We start from the raw sequence: 25,261 nt of genomic DNA, 5'->3' as shown, positions 1-25,261 counted from the left end.
TGGTGCCAGAAAAGAGTCTTGATAACCCACAAGTATAGGGAGTCATCGTAGACCTTTCAATAAGTAAGAGTGTCGAACCCAATGAGGAGAAAAAGGAAATGACAAGTGGTTTTCAGCAAGGTATTTTCTGCAACAACTAAAATAAACGGTAACACGTAGTTTGATAGCAAAATAATTTGTAGTGGACAAGTAACGGGAACGGTAAATAAAGTGCAGTAAGGTAGCCCAATCCTTTTTGTGGCACAGGACGAGGCAAAACGGTCTCTTATAGTAAGCAGAGCGTTCTTGAGGGTGCATGGGAATTTCATCTAGTCACTTTCATCGTGTTGATTTGATTCACATTCATTACTTTGATAATTTGATATGTGGGTGGACATGATCTTGGGTGTTGTTCTTACTTGAACAAGCCTCTCACTTATCATTGACCCCTCGCAAGCATCCGCAACTAAGAGAAAAGTATTAAGATAAAATCAAACCATAGCATTAAACATTTGGATCCAAATCGGTCACTTACGAAGTAGCGCATAAACTAGGGTTTAAGCTTCTGTCACTCAATCAACCCATCATATAATAACTACTCCACAATGCATTCCCTTAGTCCCAAAGATGGTGAAGTGCCATGTAGTCAACGTTCACATGACACCACTAAGGGAATCACAAACATACATATCTTCAAAATATCGAACACATATCAAGTTCACATGATTACTTGCAACATGACTTCTCCCATGACCTAAAGAACAAAAGTAACTACTGACAAATGATAATCATGCTCAAGATTAGAGGGGTATTAAATAGCATAATGTATATGCACATATAATCTTTCCCAAATAAACCATATAGTAATCAACACTAGCTACTAGTCACCCACAGGTACCAATCTAAGGTTCTGGTACAAAGATTGAACACAAGAGATGAACTAGTGTTTGAGAGAAGATGGTTTTGTTGAAGATGTTGATGGATATTGGCCTCCCAAAGATGAGAGGACTGTTGGTGATGATGATGGCTTTGATTTCCCCCTCCGGGAGGGAAGTATTCCCAACGAAATCGCTCCGCCGGAGGGCAAAAGTGCTCCTGCCCAAGTTCCACCTCGAGACGGCGGCGCTCCATCCTCAAAGTCCTTTCCTTCTTTTTTCTAGGTCAAAATGACCTATATACTAGAAGATGTGTATCGGAGGTGGGTCGGGCTGGCCACAACCCACTAGGGCGCGCCTGGGGCCTAGCGCTCCCTACTGTATTGTGGTCACCACGTAGCCCCCTCTAGTAGTTATTTGCTCCAATATTTTTCTTATATTCCAAAATAATCTTCGTAAATTTTCAGCTCATTTGGAATTGTGCAGAATAGGTAACTGTGACGTAGCTTTTTCAGGTCCAGAATTCCAGCTGCGTGCATTCTCCCTTTTTGTGCAAACCTTGCATATTATGAGAGAAACAACATTAGAGTTACTCCACAAAGCATTATTATGCATAAAAACGTTATAAATAACAGTAAGAAAACATGATGCAAAATGGACGTATCAAAACCCTACGTCGTGCTTGATTATAGTGAAATGTATAGGATGATTACAGAATCAATCTATCATGAGATCAGATGAACTAAACCCTAGGAGAGTAGGATGATGGTTGTTCTTCTAGCCTCTACGGACTAAACCCTCTGTTTTATATAGACACTAGGGTACTAGGGTTACACATAGTCAGTTACAAGGACGGAATAATCATGTCGATTTTGCTTATCTTGACTTGGAGGACACACCAAGCCATCAAAGATCTCCTGTCCGGATACAGAGTCGCCTCATAGTTTGGCCTTCTAGCAGTTGCATTGCGACCCACCGATCCGGCCCATAAGTGATAGGTCGGCAGCCCGAGGACCCTGATACGTCTCCCACGTATCTATAATTTTTGCTCGTTCCATGTTGTTATATTATCATTCCTAGATGTTATACAATCATTATATAGCAACTTTATATCATTTTTTGGGAATTACCTATTGACATAGTGCCCGGTGCCAGTTGTTGTTATTTGCTTGTTTTTTACTTTGCGGAAAATAATACCAAACGGAGTCCAAACGCAACGGAAATTTTTGGAGAATTTTTCTGGACTAGAAGACACCTGTTGGGCCAAAGAAGTACTAGAGGGGGGCTCTGGGGGAGCACAACCCACCTGGGCGCACCAGGGGGCCAGGCGCACCGTGGTGGGTTGTGCCCACCTCGGCTACCTCCAGCACCGCCTCTTTGCTCTATAAATACCCCAAAAATCCAAAAACCCTAAGGGAATCGACGAAACACAATTCTAGCCGCCGCAAGTTCCAGAACCACTAGATCGAATCTAGACACCATCATGGAGGGGTTCATTGTAACACCCCCGGTAGTCAAGCTACAGTAATCACACAATGATGGTGCCATGTCGTCGCAATTAATTTTCTTAACCTCACTTTGATCCAAACCAAATTCAAATTCAAATTTTAAAATAAAGTAAAAACGATATTTATTAGAATAACAAAACAAAAATGTTCAAATTATTCTATAATTCCTTCTGATCAGTTGTCATGTTGAAACTAACTCCATTTGACTCACAAATAAATTCCAAGTAAATTAATAAATGGTCCAACAGCAAATAAAATGACCTTCTCCGAATATTCAATTACTTATTTAACTCTAGTTGCCTCCAAACTTTGTGGGTATGCTCAAAATAATACCTAGTATTTATGTGACAAATTTTATCTGCAACAAAATTCATTTTTTTGAACTTAAAGTAGAAACAGAGGAGAAATGCAACATAGTAATAGAATAAGAAGATTGGATATGGCAATGTGCACTTTGGCCCATTGAACATATAGATGATGAAAGGGTGGTAGGCATTCTCAGGCCATCCACGCGTCCGTCCTTTGGAAATCTTGTTCATTTTCATGTCACTCCCTCCTTAGCCTATGTCGATGACGCCTGTGCCCGGTCGTGTGGCCCTTTGCATCCCACGCGTGCACACAAATATCTCCCGCGCTAGCCCATCTCTCTCTCCCTCATCTCTTCTCATCCCCCTCCTCCCCTCCGTTCGCCCCTCTCGGCCGCAAGCACCGGCACCAGCGTGGGATGGAAGTGGCCGCCATCGAGAGAAACTCCGGCCTCCCATCCTCACCCTCCCCTGTCTCCTCTCATCCACCTGGACAAGCCAAGAAGCGGAGGAGAGGGCCGGAGGCTGAGGAGGGACGAGCGGCGCACGCGAGAGGCAGCCCTACCTATCTATCTAAATGGACTCGGAGCTCGGCCACACCGGTACCCTCCCTCCCGGGATCCATCGATTGGATCGAATCGCTCTGTGTCGGGTTTCATGGATGATTGATTAATTTGCCTGTTCTTGCGTGCGCAGATTGGGCGGGGATGGACGAGCTGGACGTGGACGGCGACAAGAGCGCGGCCATGCCCGACTTCGCCTGCCCCTACTGCTATGAGGACCATGGTATGTGGATTCGAATATCGCCTCTCCGAGGATGCAGCCTTGCACATATTTCTGTCAGATTTGATTTTACTCACATTACAGTTCATACATTGAATTATTTTATCCTATTTCTTTTAGGTTTATATTTAGGCTATTCTTTTTTCCCTTTTCAGATGTATGTCATGTACGTGTAGCCATGGTTCTAAAACATCTCCATTCCTTTCCTTGCTACCAATTTTCTTTGATTCAGTTATTTCACTAAATGGTTACATGGATATGGATATTGATTAGTACATTCATACTCTTCTGTGCAAGTATGTGCTATCTTATTTTTATGCAACTAATCTGAAATCTATCTTATCCTACCAGGTCCCCTGTTTTCAGTGGCTATGACTACAACTGCAGTTTTAACTCATGCGATTGAAGATGGTGTTGATCGGCAACATCCACATTTCTTTTGGCCCTGTTTTCCTAACAAAGAGGTGCTCACCTTTGGTTGATCCTTTAATGATCGTTTGATTGAATCCCTTTGCATGATTTCATCTGACCTCTATGTCTTCATTAAAGATGGTGCTGGTCAGCAACGTCCAGATTTCTTCGTGCTTCCGGTTACCTCTGAAAAATAAGATTATTACTATGAATTCATCAGTTAAGCTTCTTCTCTATTTGAATTGAATCTGAGAAGACCCTGGAGCAACGACCTCTATGTCTTCATTCAGTTATTAGGCTTGGGCAGGCCAAACCTGCAAAGTTCGGTGAAGATTTCAAAGTACAGGTAGATTACTTTTTGTTGCCTATAGTCCTATAACTAATATTGTTTCATTATGAACGTCCTTTATGTCTTGCTTCAGTTATAAGGCTCGGGAAGGCCAAATCTGCAAAACTCGATGAAGATTTCAAACTACAGGTACATTATTTTGTGTTTCCTACAATCCTGTAACTTATTTTTTTGTATTATAAATGTTTGTATGGCTAGATTTCTCTAGGATGACCCAAACAATAGACTGCAGCTGGTAGGCTGTGTATGAGACTATAGACATGCACATGACGTGGATCTGCTTACAATAATTTTGCAATACTGAGATTTGTTTAGATGCTCACTTTTCTTAATAATGTTGCTTAATAATTGTTTTTGTGCCATATACGCATTAAATTGTGTCATGCCAATTAGCACACCCTGGGAGTCCTCTCCTCCAATGCCTCTGCCTCGCCCAACTATCTAGAGGTAATTAGTTTGATCTGCTTTGGGTGAAGATGCCCTCTAACATGTGGCTTGTTGGTTGGACACGTTTATGTTCATGCATGATGCTCTTGCGGTGTTTATTGATTATCAATAGATCTGAGAAATTCTTTTTTTGCTTAAAAGTTTAATTATGCGTCTTTTCCTGCAGTTAAGTTCCTGAAAAAATGGTGAGTTCAACTTAGAGTTGTAGCAGTCCATGTTTGCTGACAATAGGAGCGCCCATGTATTATAAGCTAATATATGATTCAGGTTGTGATCATTGATTCATATGGTTAGTTGGTTTCTGAGAAAAAGATACACACGCTTTCTTGATGGTCAAGGAGTTTCAGATAGATCTGAGAAATTCTTTTTTTGCTTAAAAGTTTAATTATGCGTTTTTTCTGCATTTAAGTTCCTGAAAAAAAATGGTGAGTTCAACTTAGTTGTAGAATTCCATGTTTTCTGGCAATAGGAGTGCCCATGTATTATGACTCAGGTTTGTAAACAGTCATCCATACCATAGGTACGTATGTTAATGCAGAAGCAGCACTATTGAATTAAACGTAGTAACTGTGTCAATCTGAACATTTTACCAAGTTCATGCATTAACCTTAGGGTCCATCAATGAAACAAAGCCAATCATATGAATTGAAGCAGCTACTGAAATAAAATGGAAAGAACAAAGAGAAAATTGATGGTTATCTATATGAAAATTCAGAGAATGGGATAGTAGAGGTGGTTCCTCCCAACAGGAAAAAGAGTGGAGTATAATACTGTTATCCTGCCTTTTCTACTACAATCCCAGTTAGCATAATAATGTGACATGTAAAATCATATTATCGATTCAATTATGATTCAAGCGACATGAACAATTATCTGTGAAATTCACTTCTAAACCCTGGTTTTATTTAGTTTTGACTTCAGGATATGCATTCATTGTATTATAATTGCCAGACTTCCAAAATTCTACTACTTCCAGTTTTTAACAACATTGTTTTTGTCATGGGAAAACAATAGATGGACAAATGTCTCAAATCATACACTATAAAGCTTCCAACACTTGCATATAGTGTCTCTCTTGTGTAATCAGTCTGTCGTGATGGACAAAGTTAAGATCCCAACAAAAAGTGCTTCTTGATGCTATGATGCAGCAACTTAACCTTCCAAATTGCAGTTTACTAAACAGGAAGTGCTTCTTGATGCTATGATACAGCTTTTTGATGCTATGAAGCAGAAACTTGATGCTATGGGCAAGTGATTCATGCTGCTCTTGGTTCTTCTGTATACTTGTAATAAGGAACAATATTCCAAAGTATGATAGTGTTTGGTTAAAGCATATACCTCAGTCCATTACTTCAGTTTCTTCTTCGTGTTTTCTGCTTTTCTACTTCTTTGGTCTGCTTTACAGAATTTACATGGCTTTAGAGTCCTCTATTATTTAGATTAGATGTGTCTGCATGCATATTAGCCAAGTGATCGGTCTTTCCTCCTCAAAAGGGAAAGTGACCGATGTTTTGGCATTTTTTCCTATTAGGAATAAATGGATGTGCCCATGCACATATGCACACAGATTTCAGGTTACAGTGTAATTAGGAAACAGATCTTGCTCTGAGAAGAGGGGATATACGGTGAATATATATGTTCCACCCGGCCATTAATTTCAGAGAAAAGGACATCCACTTCAGTAGCAAAAATTGATTGTCATGTGCAATCTGTAATGCTAAGCATTTATGTGCTAATATCTCCTCGTCTGAATTTGTATTTTGTGCCATTTGGCCTTTTAACTATATGGGCATCTGTAGATGGTCTGAACACGAAGATATGCCAGAGATAGACTAAGAAAGGACTATACGGGCTGCTCCAGATGGACTAAGAAAGGAAACGTATCCTAGGCCTACATGCTAATATTGTGCACCAATGAATGCTTCACTTATTTATACTTAATTAGTTGTGTAACAATAAGCGTGATATTAGCTTTTGTACCCATCTTCATGGTTGAAATACTTTTCTGCAATTTGTGACACATTTGCTTCAGTTTCCATATGTCTTGCTTGATGCTATCAACATTGTTAATAGTTTATTTTATCTTTCTTTCCCTTTATAGCCTACTTGAATGGGTATGGTTCCTGAGAGGCCATTTCTTATGCATCAGGTACTGAAGGTGGATGTTGCTTGTTTAGATATCTATGATTCCAAATTATTAAAAATGGTTCATGTCATAATGGACGCTATTTTATTGAGAGTGGCTTCGGACAATATGGCATGAACATATTTGTTTTCTCTTTGCCCAATAATGAAATGATATTTGTGCATATAAAATGGTTATCGATACCATAGTTCTTAGTTTTAATTAGCTTCTTACGTTAACCGATTTAAGCCATTCTACTATCTGTAATACAATCCACATTCCACATTGCATCATCTTTCCATTTATGTTTCCTACTTATTAACTACGAACATCGCTACCAACTCCCTTCTTGCGCTATTGGCGCAACCAGGTCATCTAGTTTAGCAACAGGAGCTAGGCCAGCCCAACCCCCCCCCCCTCTCTCCTACCTTTGTTCATTGAACAGAGGCGTGACAGCCATCCACGGCCATGGCCGCGCCATGGTGTGCGTGGCGGCCATCCGTGCCCCCCTTATCTATAAGGAGTCCACCGAAAACCCTAGACCCCTCTCGTCCAGTTCCCCCCTCGATTCCCCTTCTTTCCCCTGAGACCCCCACTCGCGCCCCCGTTTGCCCGATTCCGCATCTCACCGTGCGGTCATTGCCTCGCCGTCGTAGACTACATGCTCCGGCGCCACCCCGAGCTGCACCGGGTCGTCCAGCAGCTCTGCCTCCCTCCCACCACCCAGGCTCTCTTGAGCTCCCCTCCGATTTGCATGAGCAAAATCAATCAAACTCCGGATGGTGGCTCTCCACTCATCCATCTTGTTAGTTACAGGAGGAAAATCCAGCAACATCTGGGCCCGCGCCATCGCCTCTATTGCGGTTGATGGCATGTTGGAACACGAAGAATGCGATGTCGCTCGACTCCTGGTAGAGCCAGAAAGAGTGTCGTTGTGATCTTGTTGGCCAACTGCAGGGGTCGCAGCAAGTTGGCATGGCGGGGGTGACATCTATGGATCTTGAGGTTGATCGATGGGTGACTTGCCATGTGGGCACTGTTGTGGTGGTACAATAGCACCGCTTGGTGTCACATCATGCCCATCTCGTGACCGATATGGTGTGTGTCTCAATGTTGATCCCCTCGCCTCCGCTGCCGTCATCACAGTGAGAGGGTCGCGACTCGCGCCCGGCCAAACAGGGTTGCTCCGGTGGCTGCACTCGCCAACGCGCATAGGAGGCAGGAGTTGTGTACCCGCGTTGCCCGCGCCATGGTCGTTGTTTTTGCCAGAAGGTCGAGGTGGAGGCCCACCTTCGGTGCCTCCGCCGCCTGCTTCCGCCATAGTGGGTACGGCGACCGCACTGCCTGCGCCTGTCGCACTGACCATGGAGTATGCACCATCTATGGCGGTGGTTCCACCTGCGTCGCCCGCGGACGAGTGTGCCGAAAGCTTGGACATGGAAGGTTTCGTTGCTATGGATCCCTTCTTGGTGGGCGCCATAGGTGGTGATGATGATGAAAAAGAAGATATTGAAGCTTGGCAAAGTCGAAGTGCTGCTTGCTACCTTGGTTCACGCCAGTGAACCCCCTACCTTGCGCACCAAAGATGTCAGCATGGAGTCGGTGATCTATGGGACAATGCTGCCCCTTCTAGTTTGGCAAGGAGGGCACACTCAATGCAAAGATCAAGAACAACAAGAGACAGAGCGAGATTTACTCAGGTTCGGGCCTCTGAGAAGTGTAAGACCCTACTACTGCTTCTATGTATTGGGTGAATGTGTGCACAAGTACACGGAGCACTCTCTCCCAGCAAGGTGAGAGGAGAAAGCTGCTACACAGGTGTGAGTGTTTGTGGTTAGGATGGGTTCTAACCCTTGTAAAGGTTTCCTTGGCCCTCCTTTTACAATTCAAGAGGTTACCATAGTGGAAAAAGGGTCATTACATGATGATTAGATAGCTACAGTGCTATCATACCTAACTCTGCAAGTTAGGACAAAACGCATTAAATGTATCACTAGGTGTCGCAAGGAGGAGTCCCAGCAAGGTCGCCACACCGCTTGCTCAACTACCTCCTATTAGCTTGACATGCCATTAGGACGGGTGTTGGTAAAGGTAATTTGCTCTCCAGCGAGCCGATACATGCACGCGAGCTCCACCACACCGCCTGCAGGCTCGACACCTCACCGAACAGCTACCAGTTGTCTTGTGAGGTGGAGTGCTGGTGATTGACATGGATCTGCTAGCCTCGGGGCTTGCCGGCTCGGCCTTGCCGGCGAGAGGTACTTCTAGTGCATCTTCTTGCTGTTTGTCTTGTTCTTCTTGATACGCTCCTTGATCTCTCGAAGAGCTGATTCCTTTGACTTAGAAACTTTTCTTAAGGTGTTCCCTTGGTGGGAGACCTACTACTTGTCTGTGGATAAGTCGGGGTATTACACACCCACGTTTAATACACTGATGCTAATGCCCCTGCGTATTTTATGAGTATGGTGAACAAAGATATTTATGGAATATCTGGACAAGTTTGTCGTGGTGTTCATCGATGACATATTGGTTTTCTCCAAGTGCGAGGAATAACACAAGGAACACATGCGTCTAGTTCTGGGGAATCTCCGAGAAAATCAGTTATATGCCAAGTTCAGCAAATGTGAATTTGTTTGAATGATGTTGGATTCCTCGGACATGTAATTTCAGGAGAAGGAATAGCAGTCGACCATGTAAAGGTTGAAGAAGTCACCTACCTCAGTCAAGGAGATCCGCAGTTTTCTTGGACTTGCCGAGTATTATTGGAGATTTATTGAGAATTTCTCCAAGATTGCTAAGCCGATGATGGAGCTATTGAAGAAGGAAACTAAGTACAAATGGACCCAGGATTGTGAAGCCAGTTTTCAGGAGCTGAAGAAACGTTTGGTTACAGACCCAGTGCTAATTTTGCCGGATGCACGAAGGATTACCAGGTGTATTGTGACGCTTCTCGTCAAGGACTCGGAGGAATGCTCATGCAGGAAGGAAAAGTTGTAGCTTATACCTCCAGACAGCTACGGCCTCATGATATGAACTATGACACACAAGATTTGAAGTTGGCAGTCCTAGTGCATGCACTCAAGACCTGGAGACATTTCCTTGTCAAAACAATTGTGATGTTTAGATGGATCATAAGAGCTTGAAGTACATTTTCACGCAAAAGGAATTGAACCTTAGACAGAGGAGATGTCTAGAGTTGATCAAGGATTATGACATGAGATTGCATTATCACCTAGGGAAAGAAAATGTTGTTGCAAATGCCTTGATCCATAATATTTATGTGAACACCCTCATAGCAGGAGGATTACCCCAGGAGTTAGTCGGCGATCTCAGAGACCTCCGCATGGAGATTGTTCCGAGAGGATTTGTTGCCACCATGGATATTCAGACCACTTTAACTGAAAGAATCTGAGAAGCCCAGAAATGGGACAAGTAAATTGCAGAGATAAAGGAAAAGATGAGAAAAGGAAAAGCTAAAGGTTTTGTGAGGATGATAACGGAACTCTATGGTTTGAGGATCGTATCTATGTGCTAAAAGTTAATTCTGCAAGAAGCCCATGATTCAGCTTACTCGATACACCCAGGTAACACCAAGATGTATCTGGATTTGAAGGAAAGTTTCTGGTGGAGAGTTGAGGGAGTCCTGGACTAGGGGGTCCTCGGGCTACTGGCCTATCTCTTATGGGCCGAACAGGTGGGCCTCACTACAACTGCTAGAAGGCCGAACTATGAGGTGACTCCGTATCCGGATAGGAGATCTTTGATGCCTTGGTGTGTCCTCCAAGTCAAGATAAGCAGAATTGACATGATTATTCCTTCCTTGTAACCGACAATGTGTAACCCTAGTACCTCTAGTGTCTATGTAAACTAGAGGGTTTAGTCCGTAGAGGCTAGAAGAACAACCATCATCCTACTCGCCTAGGGTTTAGTTCATCTGATCTCGTGGTAGATCGACTCGGTAATTATCCTATACACTTCAATATAATCAAGTAGGACGTAGGGTTTTACCTCTTCGAGTGGGCCCGAACCTGCGTAAACATCTTGTCCTTCATCCCTTGTTCCCCATTGATCCAAGATCCACAACTCGGGATCCCCTACCCGAGATCCGCTAGTTTTGACACCAACATTGGTGCTTTCATTGAGAGTTTAACTATTGGATCGCCAAAAAGGTCAATGGCTCGCCTAGTCATCAGCAACGCCATCCACATCAGCGACACTTTCGTCCCCGACCAGGTTTTCATGTTTGGCAGTGTCATACTACGCGTCGATCCGACCGGCCGTCTCAGACAGATTAGAAACTTTGCCCCTGGTCAGGAGATCAAGTTCGGGAACCTAGAGTTCGCCGCCGACTCCCGGTGAGATATTACTCTAACAAAATCTTCAGCACTTTGAAAAACTTATTGATCTTGATGCTTTAACTTCGGGAGCCGTAAACCCGACGGGGACTGATATCACACGGAGCCCGGCCTTAAAGCCTGACCCCGTCAGTTTGGAATATCGCCTCGGCGCAACCTCTAACGTCCTCGGAGCGGCTATACTGTGGGTCAGTCCCTTATATTCGGAGGGTATGGACCCAGCAAACCTTTCCTCGTTGAATGATCTACTAGACCGGATCCGAGCCATGGGAATCTTCGATGGACAATCCTCGGTCTACAATCTGATCAGGCTCACACATGATAACAGGGAAATTTACATCCCACCTATCATGTACCCCGTTCCCACCATCGAGGACTTGGCCGAGGGCTCAGAGTCACCAACGTTAAAAACAAACTATGTCCGGGTTTGCGATCATCTCGCACAGGCTTCTAGCTCGGAGTCTGATGTTCACCCTGAAGAGAGCCTCGAACCAAGCTAGGACTTGAAGCATGACCTCGAATCTGCACAACAGTATGCAGTTGCTAATACAGATTCCGAACTTAGTAGAGAGGATACCGCGATGGCGCTGGACACCGCAGTCAAAGCTCCGAATACGCAACCCGTTGGGTGCAAAGTTTTTCCCAGCTACCTCCCACATCAAGTACTCTCCAAGTAACTCAGGAAAACATGATGTATGGGACTTAATGTGCATAAAGCGGCAGCACGGAGAAACGGTCCACCACTTCTGGGCCAGATTCCTCTTGGTTAAAGACAGGATGATGGATTGCTACAACCAACAAATCATAGCAACCTTTCAGTATAAGTGCTGAGACGAAGGAATCTTGAATGCCCTCGCTCGTCACCATGTTCAAAACTTCACCGAGTTATTGGATCTGGTATGCAAATATTGCACCATGGAAAGTGCTAGGAAGGCACAACAAATGCATGTGGAGTCAACCCATGCCGAGCAACGCAGAAAAGCTCGGGCAAAATGTGTATACCCATGGTGGTCGGCTGCACATGAGCCCGTCGAGAAGAAGAATAGATCCCTCGACGGACCCAGAACAGTCCTCGATGAGCTATTGGAGAAACCATGCCCCATACACTCGGTCTTCCTAAATACAAATCCAACACACAGCCTTCGAGCTTGTTGGGTGGTCAGGCAGATGGCTAAGAGTGGGGAAGCTATCCTGGAAGTCACAACCTCCAGTAGGCTGTCAACAACACCCCCGTACAATGACACTGAGGTTCTGATGATCTATGAGACATTCTCCTCAAATAATTAGAGGAAAAGAGCCCTTCGAGAGCTCGGCCAAGTCCACTAGGTAACAGCCACAAATTCATGGACGGATGCACCAATCACCTTCGATGAGGAAGATGAGCCAAGGGCCCGCCCCGTACGAGCACCCACCACACTTGTCCTTGATCCCATAGTGGATGGCTTCAGACTAACCAAAGTGCTTATGGACAGAGGCAGTGGTTTAAACCTCATTTACGAGGATACCCTTGACAAAATGTAGTTCGTCTGATCTCATGTCGGATAGAGGTACACTACCTTTCGAGGAACTATCCCCGGAAGAGAGTTACGCTGCTCCGGAAGAGTCACTCTCAACATAGTATTTGGCACTCCCGAGAACTGTAGGTCCGACGAACTACTCTTACACCTTGTGCCATTCCATAGCGGATACCATGCCCTATTGGGGCGTGATGCATTCACAAGGTTTCACACCATACCACACTACGGGTATATGAAACTCAAAATGCCAGGGCCCAATGGCATGATCAGAATCGCAAGCAATCCAGATAGAAACCTTCGAGCTGAACACAAAACAGCATCGCTACTCCTTGAAGCATTATCCGAGGCTCTCTCAGCTGAGGAATTGACACTACTAGGGAAAACCCTAGTAGTAGCGCATGAAATATGCATAGCAGTAGCGCTGGGTCCAGCGCTAGTGCTATCGCGCTATAGCTGAACCCTAGTAGTAGCGCTGGTATGGGAAACGCTACTGGTAAGTATTGTTAGCAGTAGCGCTTCCCGGACCAGCGCTTGTTCAGATGACAGCACTACTGCTAATATTTCTGCTTTCACAGATTTGCACCCTCTACGTATTTGTGATGTATTTATACTGGCTCTATACAATAGTTTCATCACATCATACTAAACATACACTATTCTCACATATCATAGACATACAGTAGTCTCGTCATACCATCATCATCATCATCATCATTCCACACAAATATCATCACATCTCGAAAATAGCGATACACAAGTACGATCATGTCATGTCTCGAATAAGTGCAACTGCATGGTCATGGAACACGCACAAGTTTCATCATCTCTATCTAAACCATGATGTAGAAGAGAAGAGCAATCAACATGAGCAAGAGTGCGACTATGTAGTACCGGCGGTCTGCCCCTGCTCATGCTGGAGTGTCCACCTCAAGTAACTACTTTCCGCTTCGGCTCTGGTGTCGGACCCTCTGAGGCTAGCACCCGGGCACCTGTGCACCTGGGCCTGAGCGGCTGGTCAGTGGTCGTAGACTCCTGGAACCCTCCTAACGTACATGGCGTAGTAGTCCTTCGCCATCTCTGATCTATGTACCTGCATCGTGAGTTGATGAATTGAACGATAATATGCAACATAATGTACTTAAGAAAACAAAGAGGCATGATTAGCAAAATAAAAGCAACCAATAGTAATCATAAATGACGAAGTTCCTCATACCCAAACTAATTAACTAGAGCGATCTACGCTAGTTCAGGACCACGGTTTAGTTACATCACATAGTTTTGTTGTGCATAATTTCAAAGTTTTGCCATAGAAAGACAGTAGGGATAAGGCACGTGATACGTCTCCAGCGTATCTATAATTTTTGATTGCTCCATGCTACTTTATCTACTGTTTTAGGCAATATTGGGCTTTATCATCCACTTTTATATTATTTTTGGGACTAACCTATTAACCGGAGGCCCAGCCCAGATTTGCTGTTTTATGCCTATTTTAGTGTTTCGAAGAAAAGGAATATCAGACGGAGTCAAAACGGAACAAAATCAACTGGAGAAGTTATTTTTGGAAGGAAAGCAACCCAGGGAACTTGGAGTGCATGTCAGGGGAGATATAGGCTGCCCACGAGGGTGCCCCCCCGGGCGCGCGCCCTACCTCGTGGGGCCCCCGTAGCTCCACCGACGTACCCCCTGCACCCATATATACCTACGTATCGTAAAACTTTCAGAACAGAAGATAGATCGGGAGTTCCACTGCTGCAAGCCTCTGTAGCCACCAAAAACCTCTCGGGAGCCTGTTCCGGTGCCCTGCCGGAGGGGGATCCTTCACCGGTGGCCATCTTCATCATCACGGCGCTATCCATGACGAGGAGGGAGTAGTTCACCCTCGGGGCTGAGGGTATGTACCAGTAGCTATGCGTTTGATCTCTCTCTCTCGTGTTCTCTCTTGTGTTCCCTCTATGGCATGATCTTGATGTATCCCAAGCTTTGCTATTGTAGTTGGATCTTATGATTTTTCTTCCCCTCTACTCTCTTGTGATGAATTGAGTTTCCCCTTTGAAGTTATCTTATCAGATTGAGTCTTTTATGAGAACACTTGATGTATGTCTTGCCATGATTATCTGTGGTGACAATGGGATATCATGTGCCACTTGATGTATGTTTTGGTGATCAACTTGCGGGTTTCGTGACATTTGGGAACCTATGCATAGGGGTTGGCACAGGTTCTTGACTCTTCGGTAGAAACTTTGGGGCACTCTTTGAAGTACTTTTATGTTGGTTGGATGAATCTGAGATTGTGTGATGCATATCGTATAATCATGCCCACGGATACCTGAGGTGACAATGGAGTATCTAGGTGACATTAGGGTTTTGGTTGATTTGTGTCTTAAGGTGTTATTCTAGTATGAACTCTTTTATAGATTGATCCGAAAGAATAACTTTGAGGTGGTTTCGTACCCTACCATAATCTCTATGTTTGTTCTCCGCTATTAGTGGCTTTGGAGTGACTCTTTGTTGCATGTTGAGGGCTTGTTATATGATCTATCTATGTTATTATTGTTGAGAGAACTTGCACTAGTGAAAGTATGAACCCTAGGCCTTGTTTCCTACCATTGCAATACCGTTTATGCTCACTTTTATCATTAGTTACCTTGCTGTTTTTATTATTTCAGATTACAAAAACCTATATCTACTATCTATTTTGCACTTGTATAACCATCTCTTCGCCGAACTAGTGCACCTATACAATTTACCATTGTATTGGGTGTGTTGGGGACACAAGAGACTCTTTGTTATTTGGTTGCAGGGTTGTTTGAGAGAGACCATCTTCATCCTACGCCTCCTATGGATTGATAAACCTTAGGTCATCCACTTGAGGGAAATTTGCTACTGTCCTACAAACCTGTGCACTTGCAAGCCCAACAACGTCTACAACAAGAAGGTTGTGTAGTAGACATCAAGCTCTTTTCTGGCGCCGTTGCTGGGGAGGTGATTACTTGAAGGTATATCTTTAGATCTTGCAATCAAATCTTTTTGTTTCTTGTTTTAGCACTAGTCTAGTTTATAAAAGAAAATTAAAAATGGAGTTAAGTTTGTCTCATACACTTCACCTTTTTAATATCTTTCGTGAGTATGATGGAAAGGATAATTGTGCTCAAGTGCTAGAAGAAGAAATCTCTAAATTGTTTGGCACTAAATCTTTGAATGATGAGCATGATTGCAATGTTGTTAGTACGAATTCTTTGAATATCCATGATGCTAATGATGATTGCACTAGTTATGATGAAAATATCTCTTATGAGCTTGTCAACTTTTGTGGAGTGCATGTTTGCATGAACACACCAAATAGAGAATATATTTATTGCAAGAGGCATAAGCACTTAGAAACTAAATTGTTGCAAGAAAGGCTAGATGTTTGTGCTGAAAATTTAAATTTTCTTGGTTGTACTTGTGGACTTTGCAATGAAAGTGGTCATTTAGCTATCCAATGCAAATTGTTTCATGATCTAATCATGTCCAAAAATTGTGATGAGTTGATTTCCCTTGCACATTATAATGAGCTTAGCTTGCTTATGGGTTGCGAAGAAATGAAACGTTTAACTAATTATCTTCCAGAATTTGCCCGTTACAAACTTCTTGGTTTTGATCTAGAAGAAATTTATATGTATTGTGCAGTGAATTGCATTGAAAATCCTTATATTGCCCATTACATAAAGAAAAGAAAACAAATAGAGGATGATGAGAATACTAATGAAAGGGAAGAGACTTCCCAATCTCCTCCTATTATTTCTTATGATGAATCAGGTAATGAGGAGGAGCTTTCTATTCAACCAATCTCATCAATAAGGAGCTCAAAGAGGAAGGTTTAACCTACACATAATGTGAAGAAGAAAAAGAAAAGAAGGAGAAACAAAGGTAAAAATGTATCCCTCCCAAATGATGTTGCTCCTACTACTCATTGCGATGATGATAATTGCTATACTATTGGTGCTATCAATATTTTTAATGATGAGAGTGATTATGCTTATGATATGAAAGGGCCCAAGCTTGGGGAAGCTATGTTTGATTGGGATGAAATATTTGAGAATATATATGCTGGAATTAATGTTTGTCCCAAGCTTGGGGATGCTATGTTTAATGAAGATGCTATTTTTAGCATCCCAAGTTTTGATATGCAAAGTTGTTATGATGATAGCATGCCTCCTACCTATGATTATTATATTGATGAATACGAAAGTGGATTTGGAAGAGTGTCAACTTTATTTAGTGATGATTCCACTATCTTGGGAGAGGTTTCAATCGATTATGATGAGAACGACATTGCTACTTATAATGATTATTGTGATGAAACTTATGCTATAAAAAGTAGTGATGATTATATTTACAAATCTTGTCATGATTATGATTACCCTTTTTATGAACATTACTCTTTTAATGTGGAAACAATTTTTAGTGTTCAAGTCTTTTATGATACTCCCACTATTCCAAATGAGAAGAATTTTGCTTATGTGGAGAGGTGTAAATTTTCTATGCTAGTAGATCATGAAAAGAATGCTTTAGGTGCTGGTTATATTGTTGAATTCATTCATTATGCTACTGAAAATTATTATGAGGGAGGAATATATGCTTGTAGGAATTGCAATAATGTCAAGTTTCCTCTCTATGTGCTTAAAATTTTGAAGCTATGCTTGTTTTGCCTTCCTATGCTTGTTGATTATTGTTACCATAAGTTGTTTGCTCACAAAATCCCTACGCATAGGAAGTGGGTTAGACTTATAAGTTCTAGTCATATGCTTCGTGATGCTCCCATTATGTTTCAATTCTTATCTTTTATGTGAGCATCATTATCATCATCATGCCTAGCTAGAAAGGCATTAAAGGAAAGCGCTTGTTGGGAGACAACCCAATATTTATCCTTACTGTTTTTGTGTGTCCACATGATTATGCTACTGTAGTAATCATGTTTTATAGCTTTTGTTTCAATAAAGTGCCAAGTAAGACCTTTAGGATGGCTTACGGTGATAGTTGTGTTGATCCTGCTGAAAATCAGAAACTTTTGCACTCAGTAAATTAGTTTTGTTAATTCACAGAAACGGGATTCTGATCTGATTATTTTTGCTCTGGATTGGTACACAAATTTCTCAGGACTTCCTAATTTGGTAGAATTTTTGTAGTTCCATAAGTATACGTCTGATACAGATTACTACAGATTGTTCTGTTTTTGACAGATTCTGTTTTCTATGTGTTGTTTGCTTATTTTGATGAATCTATGAGTAGTATCGGAGGGTACGAACCATAGATAAGTTGGAATACAGTAGATATTACACCAATATGAATTTAGAATGAGCTCATTATAGTACCTATGTGGTGGTTTTGTTTTCTTTCACTAACGGAGCTTACGAGTTTTCTGTTGAGTTTTGTGTTGTGGAGTTTTCAAGTTTTCGGTAAAGATTCGATGGACTATGGAACAAGGAGTGGAAAAATCCTAAGCTTGGGGATGCCCAAGGCACCCCAAGTTAATATTCAAGGATATCCAAAAGCCTAAGCTTGGGGATGCCCCGGAAGGCATCCCCTCTTTCGTCTTCGTTCATCGGTAACTTTACTTGGAGCTATATTTTTATTCACCACATGTTATGTGTTTTGCTTGGAGCGTAATTTCCTTTTGTTAGTTTTTGCTTGCTGTTGGCATCCTTAGTTTCAATAAAAAAGTCAAGGATAGCCTTTGCCATGCTTTTTTTTCTAGTATATAGGTTGCTGTTTGAAAACAGAAAGTTTACTGCTGTTGCAAAAATTCCCTAGAAAGTCAGAGAGTGGTATCATGTTGAATCTTTTTGCATATTGAGCTCTGATAAATTTATTACAGTGGGAATTTTAGTTCATAATTTTTGGAGTTAGGTAAGTATTGATACTCCTGCATTCTTTACAGACTGTACTGTTTTGACATATTGCTGTTATGTTTGCATTGTTTGCATATGTTTGCTTGCTTAATGATTCTATTTGAGGATAGGAGTATTAAATATGCAGAGGCATTTAGTATGCAATGTTGAATAATAATATTAGTGATTTGTTACAGTAGAAAGTGATAAGGTTTTGCATTGGTTTATACTAACCTATCTCACGAGTTCTTGTTGAGTTTGTTGTGAATGAAGCTTTTGATTAAAAGAGAAACCATGATATGAGAGGAATTAAGGAGACACAAAAGCTCAAGCTTGGGGATGCCCAAGGCACCCCAAGATAATATTTCAAGAAGTCTCAAGCATCTAAGCTTTTGGATGCCCCGGTAGGCATCCCACCTTTCTTCTTTAACAACTATCGGTTAGTATCGGTTGAGCCTAAGTTTTTGCTTCTTCACATGAGTTCTATCCTTGCAATGTAGTTTTCTTTAGCTTTGCTTGCTGTTTGAATAAAGTATCAAGATCTGAAATTATTAAATGGGAGAGTCTTCACATAGTTGTATAATTATTCGACTACTCATTGATCTTCACTTATATCTTTCGGAGTAGTTTGTCATTTGCTCTAGTGCATCACTTATACCTTTTAGAACATGGTGGTAGTTTTATATGAAGAAATAGATGAACTCTCATACTTCACTTAGATTATTTTGAGAGTCATTAATAGCATGTTAATTTGCTTAGTATTAATATACTTGGTATTCAGGATATGTGAAACTTTCTTTTGACTGAGTTGAATACTAAGATAAGTTTGATGCTTGATAATTGTTTTGAGATATGGAGGTGATAATATCAAAGTCGTGCTAGTTGAGTAAATGTGAATTTGAGAAATGCTTGTGTTGAAGTTTGCAAGTCCCGTAGCATGCACGTATGGTTAAAGTTGTGTAACAAATTTGAAACATGAAGTGTACCTGGCTTGCGCATCCTTATGAGTGGTGGTCGGGGACGAGCGATGGTCTTTTCCTACCAATCTATCCCCCTAGGAGCATGCGCGCAGTACTTGATTTTTGATGACTTCTAAATTTTTGCAATAATTATATGAGTTCTTTTGACTAATGTTGAGTCCATGGATTATACGCACTCTCACCTTTCCGCCTTTGCTAGCCTCTTTGGTACCGTGCATTGCCCTTTCTCACCTTGAGAGTTGGTGCAAACTTCGCCGGTGCATCCAAACCACGTGATACGATACGCTCTATCACACATAAACCTCCTTATATCTTCCCCAAAACAGCCACCATTCCTACCTATCATGGCATTTCCATAGCCATTCCGAGATATATTGCCATGCAACTTCCATCATCATCATGACATACATTACTTTTGTCATATTGCCATTGCATGATCATGTAGTTGACATCGTATTTGTGGAAAAGCCACCATGCATTATTTTTCATATATGTCACTCTTGATTCATTGCACCATCCCGGTACACCGCCGGAGGCATTCAGATAGAGTCATATCTTGTTCTTAGTTTCGAGTTGTAATCCTTATGTTCTAATCAATAGAAGTGTGATGATCATCATTATTAGAGCATTGCCCAAATAAAAAAAGAGAAGAAAGGCCAAAAGAAAAAAAAGAAAGGCCCCAAAAAAAGGAAAGAAAAGAAGAAAAAAAGAAAATAAATAAAAAGGGTAATGCTACTATATCTTTTTCCACACTTTTGCTTCAAAGTAGCACCTTGTTCTTCATATAGTGACTCTCATATATTGTGCTTCAAAGTAGCACCTTGTTCTTCATGTAGTGAGTCTCATAAGTTGTCTTTTTATACTAGTGGGAATTTTTCATTATAGAACTTGGCTTGTTGATACGTCTCCAACGTATCTATAATTTTTGATTGCTCCATGCTACTTTATCTACTGTTTTGGACTATACTGGGCTTTATTTTCCACTTTTATATTACTTTTGGGACTAACCTATTAACCGAAGGCCCAGCCCAGAATTGTTGTATTTTGCCTACGTCGGTATTTCGAAGAAACGGAATATCAAACGGAGTCCAAACGGAATGAAACCTTCGGGAATGTGATATTCCAACCGAACGTGATCCAGGAGACTTGGACCCTACTCCAAGAAGTGCCAGAGGCGGTCACGAGGGTGGAGGGCGCCCCTTGGGCGCGCCCCCTACCTCGTGGGCCCCCTGACACTCCACCAACGTACTCCTTCCTCCTATATATACCTACGTATCCCTGTACGATCAGAACAGGAGCCAAAAACCTAATTCCACCGCCGCAACCTTCTATATCCATGAGATCCCATCTTGGGGCCTGTTCCGGAGCTCCGGCGGAGGGGGCATCCACCATGGAGGGCTTCTACATCATCACCATAGCCCCTTCGATGAAGTGTGAGTAGTTTACTTCAGACCTTCGGGTCCATAGCTAGTAGCTAGATGGCTTCTTCTCTCTTTTTGGATCTCAATACAATGTTCTCCCCCTCTCTCGTGGAGATCTATTCGATGTAATCTTCTTTTTGCGGTGTGTTTGTTGAGACCGATGAATTGTGGGTTTATGATCCAGTATTATCTAAGGAAAATATTTGATTATTCTCTGAATTCTTTTATGTATGATTGAGTTATCTTTGCAAGTCTTTTCGAATTATCCTTTTTTGTTTGGCCAACTAGATTGGTAGTTCTTGCAATGGGAGAAGTGCTTATCTTTGGGTTCAATCTTGCGGTGTCCTTACCTAGTGACAAAAAGGGTTGCAAGGCACGTATTGTATTATTGCCATCTAGGATAACAAGATGGGGTTTTTATCATATTGCATGAATTTATCCCTCTACATCATGTCATCTTGCTTACAGCGTTACTCTGTTTTTACTTAATACTCTAGATGCATGCTGGATAGCGGTCGATGAGTGGAGTAATAGTAGTAGATGCAGAATCGTTTCGATCTACTTGTTGTGGACGTGATGCCTATATACATGATCATTGCCTAGATATACTCATAACTATGCTCAATTCTGTCAATTGCTCAACAGTAATTTGTTCACCCACCGTAGAATACTTATGCTCTTGAGAGAAGCCACTAGTGAAACCCATGGCCCCCGGGTCTATTCTCATCATATCAATCTCTATCGCTTTATTTACTTGCTTTGTTTTACTTTGCCTTTTACTTTTTACTTTGCATCTATCTATCAAAAATACCAAAAATATTATCTCTATCAGATCTCACTATCGTAACTGACCATGAAGGGATTGACAACCCCTAATCGCGTTGGTTGCGACTTGCTATCGTTTTGTGTAGGTACGAGGGACTTGTGCATGCTCTCCTACTGGATTGATACCTTGGTTCTCAAAAACTGAGGGAAATACTTACGCTACTTTGCTGCATCATCCTCTCCTCTTCGGGGAAAACCAACATAGTGCTCAAGAGGTAGCAAGAAGAATTTCTGGCGCCGTTGCTGGGGAGGCTCACGCAAGAAAGTCAACAATACCAAGTACCCATCGCAATCACTATCTCTCACATTACATTATTTGCCATTTGCCCCTCGTTTTCCACTCCCCCACTTCACCCTTGCCATTTTATTTGCCCTCTCTTTCCCAATCTCCTCCTCGCTTTCCCGTTTGCCTTTTTCTCGTTGCCTTTCTGTTTGCTTGTGTGTTGGATTACTTGTTGCCATGGCGCAAGATAATACCAAATTGTGTGATTTCTTGAATACCAATAATAATGATTTCCTTAGGATTCCGATTGCTCCTCTTAATAATGATGAGTCTTGTGAAATCAATACCACTTTGTTGAATTTTGTTATGAAAGATCAATTCGCCGGCCTTCCTAGTGAAGATGCTGCTACTCATCTAAACAATTTTGCTGATTTTGTGTGATATGCAAAAGAAGAAAGTTACGGATAACAATATTGTCAAATTGAAGTTATTTCCGTTTTCACTTAGAGATCATGCTAAAGTTTGGTTTTCATCTTTGCCTAAAAATAGTATTGATTCTTGGAACAAGTGCAAAGATGCTTTTATCTCTAAGTATTTTCCTCCCGCTAAGATTATCACTCTTAGGAACGACATCATGAATTCTAAACAACTTGATCATGAGCATGTTGCCCAATCTTTGGAAAGAATGAAATTGATGCTTTGCAATTGCCCTACTCATGGTTTGAATTATTGATGATCATACAAAAATTTTATGCCGGATTGAATTTTGCTTCTAGAAATCTTTTAGATTCAGCCGCGGGAGGCACGTTTACGGAAATTATGTTAGGGGATGCTACCAAATTGCTTGATAATATTATGGCTAATTATTCCCAATGGCACACCGAAAGATCTTCTAGTAAAAAAGTGCATGCTATAGAAGAAATCAATGTTTTGAGTGAAAAGATGGGTGAATTTATGAAGATGTTTGCTCCTAAAAATACTCCTCTTGATCCTAATGATATGCCTTTGTCTACTTTGCTTGAGAATAATAATGAATCTATGGATGTGAATGTTGTTGGTAGGAATAGTTTTGGAAACAACACGTATAGAGGCAATTTTAATCATAGGCCTTATCCTAGTAATCCTTATAATAATTATGGAAATTCCTACAACAACTCTTATGTTTGATAAGATGCCCACTGAATTTGATAGTAGTGTTAAAGAGTTTATGAATTCACAAAAGAATTTTAATGCTTTGCTTGAAGAGAAATTGCTTAAAGTTGATGATTTGGCTAGGAACGTTGATAGAATTTCTCTTGAAATTGATTCTTTAAAGCTTAGATCTATTCCTCCTAAGCATGATATCAATGAGTCTCTCAAAGCCATGAGAATTTCCATTGATGAGTGCAAGGAAAGAACCGCTAGGATGAGTGCTTCCAAAGATGCCTTTATTAAAGCGTGTTCTTCCAATTCCTATGAAAATCAAGATGAAGATCTAAAAGTTATTGATGTGTCCCCCATTAAATCTTTGTTTTGCAATATGAATCTTGATGAATCTGAATATGATCTTCCCTTACCTAGAAGGCGTTCTAAGAATTCGGAGTTTCTAGATCTTCATGATGAATTTGATGATAGTGGGATTGAAATAAATAAAAACCGTGATGTTGCTAAACCCACTATTTTGGATCTCAAGGAATTTAATTATGAAAATTGCTCTTTAATTGGTTGTATTTCCTTGTTTCAATCCATGCTAGATTCTCCTCATGCTTATAGTCAAAATAAGGCCTTTACCGAACACATTGTTGATGCCTTGATGCAATCTTATGAAGAAAAACTTGAGTTGAAAGTTTCTATCCCTACAAAACTCTATGATGAGTGGGAACCTACTAGAAAAATTAAAATTAAATATTTTGAGTTTCATGCTTTGTGTGATTTGGGTGCTAGTGTCTCTACTATTCCCAAAACTTTATGTGATTTGCTACATTTCCGTGATTTTGATGATTTCTCTCTAAACTTGCATCTTGCGGACTCCACTATTAAAAAGCCTATGGGAAGAATTAATGATGTTCTTATTGTTGCAAATAGGAATTATGTGCCCATAGATTTTATCGTTCTTGATATAGATTGCAATCCTTCATGTCCTATTATTCTTGGTAGACCTTTCCTTAGAACGATTGGTGCAATTATTGATATGAAGGAAGGGAATATGAGATTCCAATTTCCCTTAAAGAAGGGTATGGAACACTTCCCTAGAAAGAAAATAAAATTACCATATGAATCTATCATGAGAGCCACTTATGGATTGCCTACCAAAGATGGCAATACCTAGATCTATCCTTGCTTTTATGCCTAGCTAGGGGCGTTAAATGATGGCGCTTGTTGGGAGGCAACCCAATTTTATTTTGTGTTTTTTGTTTTTTTCTTCTGTTTAGGAATAAATAATCCATCTAGCCTCTGTTTGGATGTGGTCTTATCTTTTAGTTAGTGTTTATGCCAAGTAGAACCTATAGGATAACCTACGATGATAGTTGATTTGATTCTGCTGAAAAACAGAAACTTTGCGCGCACGAATATAGTTATGTTAAATCACAGGAACGTGATTTTGCGTTGATTCTTTTTGCTTCTGTTGAATAAACAAATTATCCAGGACTTAAAATTTTTGTAGAATTTTTAGAGTTCCAGAAGTTTGCGTTAGTTACAGATTTCTACAGACTGTTCTGTTTTTGACAGATTCTGTTTTACGTGTGTTGTTTGCTTATTTTGATGAATCTATGGCTAGTAAAATAGTTTATAAACCATAGAGAAGTTGGAATACAGTAGGTTGAACACCAATATAAATAAATAATGAGTTCATTACAGTACCTTGAAGTAGTCTTCTGTTTTCTTTCTCTAACGGAGCTCACGAGATTTCTGTTGAGTTTTGTGTTGTGAAGTTTTCAAGTTTTGGGTGAATTCTTTTGATGGATTATGGAACAAGGAGTGGCAAGAGCCTAAGCTTGGGTATGCCCATGGCACCCCCAAGATAATCCAAGGACACCAAAAAGTCAAAGCTTGGGGATGCCCCGGAAGGCATCCCCTCTTTCGTCCACTTCCATCGGTAATTACTTGGAGCTATACTTTTTTCACCAACATGATATGTGTTTTGCTTGGAGCGTCTTGTATTATTTGTGTCTTTGCTTATTAGTCTACCACAATCATCCTTGCTGCACACACCTTTTGAGAGAGCCATACATGAACTGGAATTTATTAGAATACTCTATGTGCTTCACTTATATCTTTTGAGCTTGATAGTTTTGCTCATAGTGCTTC

The 25,261-nt window shown here is 41.3% G+C and overlaps 1 protein-coding gene across 1 annotated transcript; it reads left to right on the top strand.

Annotated features, from left to right (window-relative positions):
- Positions 1-2,962: 2,962 nt before the first annotated feature.
- Positions 2,963-6,012, top strand: LOC123134147 (uncharacterized). Its single transcript, XM_044553464.1, has 5 exons — positions 2,963-3,269; positions 3,364-3,453; positions 3,802-3,914; positions 4,000-4,207; positions 4,284-6,012. The coding sequence occupies exons 1-4, from the start codon at positions 3,245-3,247 to the stop codon at positions 4,105-4,107; spliced, it is 336 nt and encodes a 111-aa protein (XP_044409399.1). The 5' UTR covers positions 2,963-3,244; the 3' UTR covers positions 4,108-4,207; positions 4,284-6,012.
- Positions 6,013-25,261: the final 19,249 nt, after the last annotated feature.

Source organism: Triticum aestivum, chromosome 6B (assembly GCF_018294505.1).
Source record: "Triticum aestivum cultivar Chinese Spring chromosome 6B, IWGSC CS RefSeq v2.1, whole genome shotgun sequence".
In the NCBI taxonomy this organism is placed as follows: Eukaryota; Viridiplantae; Streptophyta; class Magnoliopsida; order Poales; family Poaceae; genus Triticum; species Triticum aestivum.
Note: the sequence above shows the minus strand (reverse complement) of the source record. Positions and strands in the feature narration are given on the sequence as shown.

Excerpts from the sequence above, each read along its gene's own strand:
- LOC123134147 (XM_044553464.1), top strand. The coding sequence starts at position 3,245 with ATGGACTCGGAGCTCGGCCACACCG. Across the intron at positions 3,270-3,363 it reads CTCGGAGCTCGGCCACACCG|ATTGGGCGGGGATGGACGAG; the intron begins GTACCCTCCCTC and ends TTGCGTGCGCAG. Across the intron at positions 3,915-3,999 it reads CCTGTTTTCCTAACAAAGAG|ATGGTGCTGGTCAGCAACGT; the intron begins GTGCTCACCTTT and ends TCTTCATTAAAG.